Below are 12,295 nucleotides of genomic sequence, written 5' to 3'. Positions count from 1 at the left end.
TGTCGTGCAAGTATATTTACTCTCATGTTGTTAGATTGCTGAATGAATCGGATACCATATACATTGAGTTTGAGGACGCTATGTTTGGACGTCCTAAAAGCATACGGTTGCTAAGAGAAGATATCTTACGCTTTATGGAGATGGGGGAGATAGGTGCCAGACAAATTTTAGTTTACATGGGGTATATGTCTAACTTACAATATTTGTGCATTTATATAATATTTTTTGTGGTACTTGTTCATATTTTGAAATTTTTTAAACGATATATTTGTGCATCTATATCATGCAGTCACCTCTACAAAGATTTGAAGAAAAAAGACAAGGCTAATTATTTTTCATTTGTGGATCTCGGTAATATACCTACATGCCCGATTGGCACAGATGGCCGTGACTTATCACAACATATTGCTGACCAGTTAGAAGCAGTGTGTAGAGATAGCATCTGCCTCATCCGATACAACACTGGGTAAGAATTTAGTTATTTATAGATTTCTACTTTATGATAGTCAATGTTGTAATTTCATTTTTTCAGGTATCATTGGATCTTGACAATCGTCAACGAAGATAAGAATATGATATATTTATTGGATTCTACGTCTAACAGGAACCGAGATGATACATGGAAAACTATTGTGACAAAGTAGGTAGTAGCTTATGTTGATTTTGAATACATTAACTTATAAATATGCAAAAAAATAACTTCTTAATTTTTAAAATGTAGTGGGGTGAAGATGTACAATGCCTCGAAGGGTATTTCTAAAGGGCCAGGTTTTAAAATATTGACGGTATGTATCGTACTTATTTATGAATACATGAATTGGTAGTGGTTATTAATTAGATTGTGATTGTTGCATTAACTTTTCAATTCCGTTATAGGGTAATCTTAAACAAAGTGGTTCAGTTGAATGTGGATATTGTGTCATGAGGTACATGAAAGAGATAGTCGATTGCGATGATCCACAGTTGGAGAAGATGGTGAGTTTCTTCTTGGGATAAATTTGTTGATTGATTGAGATGAATTGTTGCCATTAAGATATATTTTATTGTTGAGATAATGTGTTGCCATTGTGATATATTTTATTGTTGAGATAATGTGTTGGCATTGGGATATATTTTATTGTTGAAATAATTGCTTGACATGAATTGTTGTCATTGTGATATATTTTATATTATTAATAAAAAAATGAAATTTTGTTCCTGATTTTCATATCTTCTGTGTTGTAATCTTAAGCTTTTGTGTTTATTATGTTTATTGCTGATATATGTTTTGGTTAAAATACTTTCTTTTCATTTGTTTTATTTGGTGGGTTGTTGGCTTTATCAAGAAATTTGAAGACCGAAAATCATATACGGGAGTATGATTCTGGACTGTAAGTGTTGTCTTTTTTCAAGATTCTTGTATCATTTCCAAGTGGCACAAATTCTATCTGTTCTTACTTTTAAGTAGATTTTGCTTCCTGAAACAATAAGTTGGGTTGCTTCAGATTTTGTTGGAGTTTAAGGTGATCTGGTTTTGTCTTTTCCTGTTTTTTTGGTCTATATCTGTCCTCACGCAAATGTAAATGCAACTAACCATCTTGAAGGTGTAGGTTCCATTGTAATAACTATGCTAGGAAAAAAATTTATTAAGGTTTCGAAGTGCCTAATTTGATTCATGTTGGTGTAGATTAAAACAATACAGCTGTCGTTTGGGTGGAAAATTTATGCTGCTGCATCTTATACTACCATCATAGACAGATTGAGAAAATGATAATTTTTTGGCGCAGTTTACTTGAAATGTATCTTCAAATAATGTTTTTTTGTTGTGGGAAATTGATTTCTTGGTTTTTAGTAATTCAATTGGCTTTTACTGCACTTAGTTTATTGTTGTTTTGTTTCTTCGCATTACTGCTAATGAATTTTTTTATGCTTTCCAGTTGTTGCTTGAGTAGTTCATTTATCGGTGTTGATTGAATGAGCTTCAATACTATTGTCTTTTGACAATTTTCCTTCTGATTTCTGTAATATGTTTTTTCGTGAGCTGCATTATTCTTTTCCAATCTCTTTCTTGCGTTGGCTTCAACAGAGATAGGATCTCTGGTTTAGTAAGTGCAATTGTCTTCATGCAATTGGGGTAATCTGTAATGGATGTAGACTAGATGGAAACAACAGACGCTATCTCAGCTTGGAGAGTGGTGACATGTTATGAATTTTTATCCGGTGTTATTTCAAGATGCAAATGTGGGGACCCGGACGCTAATTCATTCCTTAATCGTCTTTAGGAGTAATTCAAACAATTATATAATAAACAGGGTCTAAATTTTTTTTTTTTAAAAATACAAAGCGGAAACGTAAAGTAATTCAATTCAGATTACATACTAAACATAAACATATAAATCTTGTATTATCTACAAGAATTCAACTAGGTTCAACTATATATCAGTGATGAATCCTAAGTTGCTTCGAAGCCCGGATCTCCACGCTATCTAGTCCAGTCTCGTTCTCTTCTTGACCCTGATCCTATCCCACATGTTTCCATGCACACATACAAACAAGACAACAGCCAGATAACTCCGGTGAGAATTACATTCTCAGTATAAATCATGTATACATGCAATAATAAAAACAATATAAAAACATATAACAGATATGTCTAACATGTATTCAAATCAGAATATAAATCCATATCAAGAATAAATCCTATTCTAAACATGTACCATCATCAGGAACATAATTCATCATGTACCATATTCAGGAACATAATCAACATAACTCGATATAAACTGTCAATTAGACTCATGACTTCATATTTAAGACTAGACTCAATCCTAGTCTAGGGATCCCGGTTCAAGAAGTTGGCATTCCCATATCGACCAACAGTAATAGAAAAGACTCCAGTTCTATCCACGTCGATAGGGTATCGATCACCAGTAATAGAAGAATCTCGGATTCTATCCATCGATATAGTATCGATCACCAGTAATAGAAGAAACTCTGATTCTATCCACATCGATATGATATCGATCATCAGTAATAGAAGAGTTACGATTCTATCCACATCGATACAGTACCGATCACCAGTAATAGAAGAAGCTACATTCCTATCCACATCGATAGCCAAACATCCGGTGACAGACTTTGGCACTATCGCCAATACACTATCTTGTGACATCGTGCAATGTGCCCGTGGCGATCCCACCACTATCAGGCACTTCTGTCACAAGATTACTCGTCTAATACCTGCTATCTATAAATCAAGAGAACAAGTACGTCAATCACATCAATGCAAATATCAATGCAATAAAGTAAAGTATGTGATTTAGGGAAACTCTAGCCAAACCTCACTCGAGTTGTGCAATCCCAACTCAACAATAATTTATAGCTTTATCTTCTCGGTCCGACGAAAGACGAAGTCCCGAATTCAACTCTGTCCATACCCAATCTGATAATGACAATCGAATAGATACAATATCAGTATATAACTCAGTTCAAAACCTGTTCTGATTAATACTCAAATCAAAACATAATCTGATCAATGCCAATCGACATATGATATCACAATACCATGTAAATCAATACCGAATCTGATCAATATCAATCAACTGATGTTTCGACGGCATAATAATACAATCTCGATAACCCCGTCAATTCCAACACCACAGATATAATACCAGAACTCATAATCAATATCGGTGCAACTCATAATTTCAATAACAATACAAATCTGATATCGAATCTCAATTAATCAATTCCAAAAATCATAACAATTACATAACCAGTCTGTTCTTTAATCTGACTTCGATTATAGGATGTCCAGTGTATCAGAAACACCATATATGATTCCTATTCAATTCTGACAATATCATAATTTCATCATATCATGTCTAAACATAACAAAACTTAAGTCCAGTTGTAGCCTGCGTTGATAGGAACACAGTACTGAAGTCGGATTAGAAATCAAACAGACGATTCGCTCGTAAATCTCAAATCTCACGCAAAGCTTCCTCGGTGCTTCCCTTCTCAATTCTGAGGAAATTGCTTGGATATACATATACATATATATATATATATATACACGTCGCCCATAAAAGAGACAAGTGGCTTGTTCTTGTTCTGCATGTCTCGCGCATATGCGCGCACAAGGCCGCGCATATGCGCCGGAAGCCTTATCCGAACTACCGGACTGCTCGCGCATATGCGCGCACATAAGTCGCGCATATGCGCGAGACCTACTGTCTCGTGCCTTCACCATTTGCGCATATGCGCGCCTTCTGCCGCGCATGTGCGCCGAAATCTCTGGACGTTCTGCGCATGTGCGCGTATTGAGGTCGCGCATGTGCGCCCAACTCTCTAGACCTCTCGCGCCTGTGCGCGCATTCAAGCCGCGCATATGCGCCGAACTCTTCTTGCACAAAATGTCAAATCTTCTTTCGGCTCTCCCGGTCTGATCCGTTTCATCCATAATCATCTCAATTAATAAATAAATCATTTCAGATTAATCTCGGATTACAGTAATTAAAATCTCGGGCCTTACATTTTTCCTCCTCTAAGATATGATTTCGTCCTCGAAATCACAGGCAATCAATTCAGATAAAGAAGAAATGTATACTAGAGGTTACTTCAGAAAATTCATTCTATCAAACCATTCTGATAAAATTAATTGCAAATACTGGCTATACAACATCCGTATATACCAATCAACAGCTCATACCAAATCAATATCATCAGCTGTTATCAAATTCAATCTCAGTTATCACCGTAATATCATTCCCATTCAGCGGAAATCTGCAGTACTCACTGTACAAAGTCTCGTCTGTAGTTATCTCAATACTCGTTTGATAGCTATCATTATACAATAATTTATAAAGTGACAAGACATCAGGTCACTAGTGCTAAAATCCAGCACTACAGTTCCTGGATATCCTCCAGTATCTAGATAGTTCGCTCCAACTATCCGTTTATCTATAAACCATAGATGAAAAATCATGCTATACATTCTGTTAAAGGTACGAAATCAACCAAAAATCACGGTATGATATAATCAACTCTAGCATTCAATATAATCTGACCCCTTTTCTGACATACCTTTCAGTTGTCTAGTCATATCTGTACGTCATCCTGTACAATATAGCATATGCAGATTTGAACAATCGTTCAATCATAACCACATCCTGGTACATTCTTGGCACGATTTCGATAAGTCTATCACCAGATCCATAGAATTATACTCCTATTTCTATTCAGGAATCGATAATCTGTATAACCAATTTCCTGGTTTCTATCTTCCTGTCTTCATCTGTCAGCGAATTAAACATTTCAATACTAATTCTGACATAACTGATTTCATTTGTTTACATCGAAACTGTCCGTTCGAATTATCACACATTTCCTGTTACCAGAATAATACTGAATCTACCACTGTGTGCATCTGACACTACCTGTTATTTCAAATTCAAAATATCTGGCACAAACAAATCAGCTAATTATATAAAATAAAGCATTACATACCTGGTATTCTGATTGACACACTGTCCTGACTATCGAAATCAAGTTCTGAACAATCTGATCAAACCTCGGAACTGCCGTAATTTTCAACATCAGCTCTGAGCCGGCTTGAACGTTCTGAAGTTCTGCCATTATTAATGTCGTTTTCAGTCACTGATCACTGTCTCAACTGTGCTACAATCAATCAGTATACTATCTTCAGATATCACAGACTCTGAATGCAATCTGTTGCAATCAGAATTCATAGCCGAACAATTCTGTATACAACAATCTCAGTTCCCAGAATATTCAATACAAATTTCAACTGTTCGATTCAATCAATCATACGCTGCGAATATATCAAAATATCATAGATAAAACGAGCATAAGGTCATCAGAACACTTCGGAACACAGGATTTATCAACTCATACACAGAACTGAAGTATTTCTCAGAGAAACACATAATCAGATGTAACTCTAACTCTCAGGCAGTAAATCTTCTAACTTACATTTCAATTCTTTCTATTCAATCAATATCATTCTGTACAGAAGTCTAAAATGAAATCCATACCTCATATCAAATCAAGGCTGAAGTCGCTCTCCCTGATATAAGACAAACCCGAAATTTCATCTGAAACGACTATAGCAACTCTCCTGCTACTGACAAATAATTTCCAGATAGGCTCAACTTCAGTAATCAACTGAATACATAAGGAATTACTCCACTCTTTTCGACAATCATCGAATCATACATAATACGGATATCAAAGAATTCAAAATCGAGAATCCTTACCGTATATCATTCGTTCATCGGTCATTTCAAGTCCGAATCTTACCATCTCCTGGCAAGAATCTATAATAGTTCTGTACTTGTTAGCATATTAATATCAATAATTTAGTCAGAATCAGATAACACAAGTACAATACAATCTAATTCAATCTCATTCTCTTTTTACTGCAGTACACAATATATCACAGAATTCACTGATATCAATTCCTCTCCCCAAAAGGTACAAAGATCAATACTACAGTAATACAGACCCAGCAGGTACAACATATATCAATACAACTCCGTCAAAGATAATCGTAGGGAGTGCATTAGTATATATCAATACATGTGCAACATAATCATAAAAGATTATTACCTTCCACTATATCATCACGTGTGTCCTGGGTCTGTTCCTCGATCACTACCACCAGATGATTCTGCTCCCTGAAATCTTCGGTAACCTCTCTGTGGACAGACTCTAGCAAAGTGTCCCTGCTGTTTACAGATATTGCACCTACCAGTCACTCCCTGGCACTGCTCCATGGGATGTCTCCCTCCGCAAGTCTTGCAATAAACTCCAGTATAGCTCGTGCTAGAACCACTGGAGTTAGATGAACCGCTCCCTAACTTCTTGAACTGCTTCTTTTGAACTTCCAACTGCTCTTTCTTTCCACCACTGCTGCTGCCAATCTCAATTCTGGAAGGCAGTTGTTGTGGTATCGGTGTTGGAAGAAAATGTGAAGCTTCCTTTTGTCGCCTCAGAACGGTTTCTGCTCTTTTGGCTCGATTCAGAATATCAGCAAAATTACTCGGTTGTTTCACATTCACCAATGTGCGTATCTCCGGATTCAATCCCTGGATAAACTGATCATATACAGTTGTATCATTTCTAGCCACTTGAGGGGCAAAATGTAGCAAGGTGAAAAACTAGGCCAAATACTCATCAACATTCAACTGACCCTGTCTCAGATTTGTAAACTCTGCACTTTTATCCTGTCGGTGTGATAGAGGTACAAATCTTTGATAAAATTCAACTTTAAAAATTTTCCACGTAATCGTTGAGCTACGCTGTGCTATGGCTTCCCTGGTTACCAGCCACCAACTCCTAACGACTTCCCGTAGTTGATTTCCAACCAGTTTAACTCTACAATCATCTGTAAAACCAAGAAATTCAAATAACATTTCTATATCCTCTAGCCAATTCTCACACTCCACTGGCGTCTCATTACCCTTCAGAATCGGCGGTTGAAACGATTGAAATTTCTTCAACTGTGTTTCCATCAGAGTTTCTATCTCATCCATCTGATCAGTCGAAGTACTACCCAATTCTCGAATTCTTCTTGTAGGTATATCTGATTACCACAAGAGTTAGCCATCACATGAGATAAATCAATCGCAGTCCCTTTCTGATCAGCTTACTTTCTGATCAAGAATTGGTTCTGATTTATTTTCAAATCAGACATATTACCAAATCAACTCAGGTATTCGGGTAACATGTATTTAAAAGCAGTAAACATAATATCATGCTAGCATACACAATGTAAGTCAACATTATAATAAGTCACGTGCTAGCAATCAAAAGCAGGAAAAAAACTCAATCTACCCCGCTCACTCTCTTCTATCTCAATCTCAAGAACCTACAGTTCTAGAACCTACTGTTCTGGAACGTAATGCTCTGATACCACCTATTGTGGGGACCCGGACGCTAATTCATTCCTTAATCGTCTTTAGGAGTAATTCAAACAATTATATAATAAACAGGGTCTAAATTTTTTATTTTTTTTAAATACAAAGCGGAAACGTAATGTAATTCAATTCAGATTACATACTAAACATAAACATATAAATCTTGTATTATCTACAAGAATTCAACTAGGTTCAACTATATATCAGTGCTGAATCCTAAGTTGCTTCGAAGCCCGGATCTCCACGCTATCTAGTCCAGCCTCGTTCTCTTCTTGACCCTGATCCTATCCCACCTGTTTCCATGCACACATACAAACAAGACAACAGCCGGATAACTCCGGTGAGAATTACATTCTCAGTATAAATCATGTATACATGCAATAATAAAAACAATATAAAAGCATATAACAGATATGTCTAACATGTATTCAAATCAGAATATAAATCCATATCAAGAATAAATCCTATTCTAAACATGTACCATCCTCAGGAACATAATTCACCATGTACCATATTCAGGAACATAATCAACATAACTCGATATAAACTGTCAATTAGACTCATGACTTCACATTTAAGACTAGACTCAATCCTAGTCTAGGGATCCCGGTTCCAGAAGTTGGCATTCCCATATCGACCAACAGTAATAGAAAATACTCCAGTTCTATCCACGTCGATAGGGTATCGATCACCAGTAATAGAAGAAGCTCGGATTCTATCCACATCAATATAGTATTGATCACCAGTAATAGAAGAAACTCTGATTCTATCCACATCGATATGATATCGATCATCAGTAATAGAAGAGTTACGATTCTATCCACAACGATACAGTACCGATCACCAGTAATAGAAGAAGCTACATTCCTATCCACATCGATAGCCAAACATCCGGTGACAGACTTTGGCACTATCGCCAATACACTATCTTGTGACATCGTGCAATGTGCCCGTGGCGATCCCACCACTATCAGGCACTTCTGTCACAAAATTACTCGTCTAATACCTGCTATCTATAAATTAAGAGAACAAATACGTCAATCACATCAATGCAAATATCAATGCAATAAAGTAAAGTATGTGATTTAGGGAAACTCGAGCCAAACCTCACTCGAGTTGTGCAATCCCAACTCAACATTAATTTATACCTTTATCTTCTCGGTCCGACAAAGACGAAGTCCCGAATTCAACTCTGTCCATACCCAATCTGATAATAACAATCGAATAGATACAATATCAGTATATAACTCAGTTCAAAACATGTTCTGATTAATACTTAAATCAAAACATAATCCGATCAATGCCAATCGACATATGATATCACAATACCATCTAAATCAATAGCGAATCTGATCAATATCAATCAACTGATGTTTCGACGGCATAATAATACAATCTCGATAACCCCGTCAATTCCAACACCACAGATATAATACCAGAACTCATAATCAATATCGGTGCAACTCATAATTTCAATAACAATGCAAATCTGATATCGAATCTCAATTAATCAATTCCAATTAACAATACAAATCTGTTCTTTAATCTGACTTCGATTATACGATGTCCACTGTATCAGAAACACTATATATGATTCCTATTCAATTCTGACAATATCATAATTTCATATCATGTCTAAACGTAACAAAACTTACGTCCAGTTGTAGCCTGCATTGATAGGAACACAGTACTGAAATCGGATTAGAAATCAAACAGACGATTTGCTCGTAAATCTCAAATCTCACGCAAAGCTTCCTCGGTGCTTCCCTTCTCAATTCTGAAGAAATTGCTTGGATATACATACATACATACATATATATATATATATATATATATACACACGTCGCCCATAAAAGAGACAAGTGTCTTGTTCTTGTTCTGCATGTCGCGCGCATATGCGCGCACAAGCCCGCGCATATGCGCCGGAAGCCTTATCCGAACTACCGGACTGCTCGCGCATATGCGCGCACATAAGTCGCGCATATGCGCGAGACATACTGTCTCGTGCCTTCACCATTCGCGCATATGCGCGCCTTCTGCCGCGCATGTGCGCCGAACTCTCTGGACGTTCTGCGCATGTGCGCCCAACTCTCTGGATCTCTCGCGCATGTGCGCGCATTCAAGCCGCGCATATGCGCCGAACTCTTCTTTCACAAAATGTCAAATCTTCTTTCGGCTCTCCTGGTCTGATCCGTTTCATCCATAATCATCTTAATTAATAAATAAATCATTTCAGATTAATCTCGGATTACAGTAATTAAAATCTCGGGCCTTACAGCAAATGAAATAAGTTCGTACTTTCAAATGAAACCTGCCTCTACCAGTACTGATATATTTTATATCTGTCAATTTTTATTTGAAATAGAAGAATCTAATGTATTTTCTTTTTCAAATTTCAGTTTGCAGGATGCATCAAGAACCAATATTACACCCAATCTCAATATGACGAGGTCAGAAGTGAATGGAGTGAATTTGTTTACTCCTATGTAGGTGCTTAAATGGATGGTGTATGTTGGGATAAATATTTTGTTTGTCATTGTGGATTTTTGGATATACTTTTGGTTTTGTGGATACATTTTTGGGTTATTTGTGGATTGATGAATATGTAATTGTGGATTCGTGGATATTCATCATTTTTAGATGAATAATTTATGAATTTAATTATATTAGTGTATTAAGTCATATATTGCGAAGTCTTTTTTTAACAATTACTTCATCAAAATAAAAAATAATGAAGTGTAACAGGTAAATTACTTCGTTGTTATTTGCAAATTGTGAAGTAACATAATATTAAATACTTCGTCGATAAGAAATCAGACGAAGTGATATAATTAATTTACTTCAACATTGTTCTGTAAAAACGAAGTTTTTTTGCGCAATTACTTCACCAAAATACAAATTATTGAAGTCTTTCGAACCACTTACTTCGTCACTAAATGTAAATTGTGAAGTAACATAATATAAAATACTTCAACAAATAGGATAAATGTTGAAGTTATAGATTATATTTACATCAACAAATAGGATAAATTGTGAAGTTGTTTGTGCCTATTACCTCACCAAAATACATAACTACGAAGTCTTTCAGATGAATTACTTCGTCACTCAATGTAAGTCGTGAAGTAAAATATTATAAACTACTTCGCTAAATAATAATTAAGACGAAGTTATATATAATATATTACTTCATTACTTACAATAATCGATGAAGTAAAACACATTTCTTACTTCGGCACCGGTCCAATTCTGGACCGGTTTTCCTTCGAAAATCGGCCAAAGACTTCAGCATTTTCAATCATACAACTTCGGTTATTATGCGAAGTAAAAGGTACATCTATTACTTCACGTCCATTTACTTCGGCAATTAACTACCTTATTACTTCATTGAATACGCGAAGTAAAAAGCGATTATTCTACTAGTGTAAAGGTGTTTATTTAATTATTTAATAATTGTGGTGGTTAGTAATAAAATTATTAGATACATGATTTATCAATTAATTAAATTGATGTTAATATTTGATATTAAATGCATGAAGACATGTAAAATATTGGAAGCTCTTGTAATAGTTGCATTTGCATCCCTGCATTCACCTAGGTTTTGGACCTGAATCCATGTCTGGCTCACATGAATTTAATAGTGTTTGCGATCGATCATCTTTATTTATTGTTGAATGTCATATTATGATATATATGCGATATATAGTAGTATGCATGTATGTATATTATTTAATAATATAGTTGCATGAATCCGGAAAACATACAAACTCGTGGCACACGATTTTAAATTAAAATGATGAGACAATTTTAAAATTAAAATCCCTCATTTTGAATAAGATTCAAAATTTATATCAAAGAGCAAAAGTAAAAATTAAAAGAGTTATATTTTTCCTTGCCTCCACCAACCGTGGTTGCATGTTGATCGCTACCCACGGACAGCGTCTGGCTCATATTATTGGGGAGGCTTGGACGCCGGAAAGCTGTGACTTCCAGCGTCTGGCTCATATTATTGGGGGAACTCATGGCGACCGTCTATTACAATTTAACATTGATGGGTCGGTTTGACACGCGAAAATAAACGGCGTCATATTATTGGGTCCTTATTAAACGTGAGACAAAACACGCAGAGGTTGTATAGGGATGCAATTGGATTCTACCTTTTAGAAATTATAATTGGCTAATATTATTCGGGAGTATAATTGGCTAATTGGACTCTTCGTGCCCATTAAAGAAATGCGATTTCCATTTTTCATCAGAGGGTGGTGGAAATGTCAAAATAGTGAGAGAGAGATTTATAAAATGAAATCCATATTTTATATCTTAGAATTATTTTAAAATAATCAGCAACCATTATTCTGTTTTCGTATCAGTATATTTTC

General features: G+C 35.7%; 1 protein-coding gene across 1 annotated transcript; it reads left to right on the top strand.

The window, feature by feature from the left end:
• The first annotated feature begins 140 nt into the window (after positions 1 to 140).
• Positions 141 to 10,580, top strand: LOC142541969 (uncharacterized). Its single transcript, XM_075648414.1, has 6 exons — positions 141 to 181; positions 290 to 466; positions 533 to 640; positions 722 to 785; positions 877 to 975; positions 10,319 to 10,580. The coding sequence occupies exons 1-6, from the start codon at positions 141 to 143 to the stop codon at positions 10,415 to 10,417; spliced, it is 588 nt and encodes a 195-aa protein (XP_075504529.1). The 3' UTR covers positions 10,418 to 10,580.
• The last annotated feature ends 1,715 nt before the right edge of the window (positions 10,581 to 12,295 follow it).

Source organism: Primulina tabacum, chromosome 4, assembly GCF_025594145.1.
Source record: "Primulina tabacum isolate GXHZ01 chromosome 4, ASM2559414v2, whole genome shotgun sequence".
NCBI classification, from domain to species: Eukaryota; Viridiplantae; Streptophyta; class Magnoliopsida; order Lamiales; family Gesneriaceae; genus Primulina; species Primulina tabacum.
Note: the sequence above shows the minus strand (reverse complement) of the source record. Positions and strands in the feature narration are given on the sequence as shown.

What these genes read in the sequence shown, in the direction of transcription:
- LOC142541969 (XM_075648414.1), top strand. Translation starts at nt 141, where the DNA reads ATGGGGGAGATAGGTGCCAGACAAATTTTAGTTTACATGGG. An exon ending in CAAATTTTAGTTTACATGGG is followed by an intron (nt 182 to 289) that starts GTATATGTCTAA and finishes TATATCATGCAG; the next exon opens with TCACCTCTACAAAGATTTGA. An exon ending in ATCCACAGTTGGAGAAGATG is followed by an intron (nt 976 to 10,318) that starts GTGAGTTTCTTC and finishes TTCAAATTTCAG; the next exon opens with TTTGCAGGATGCATCAAGAA.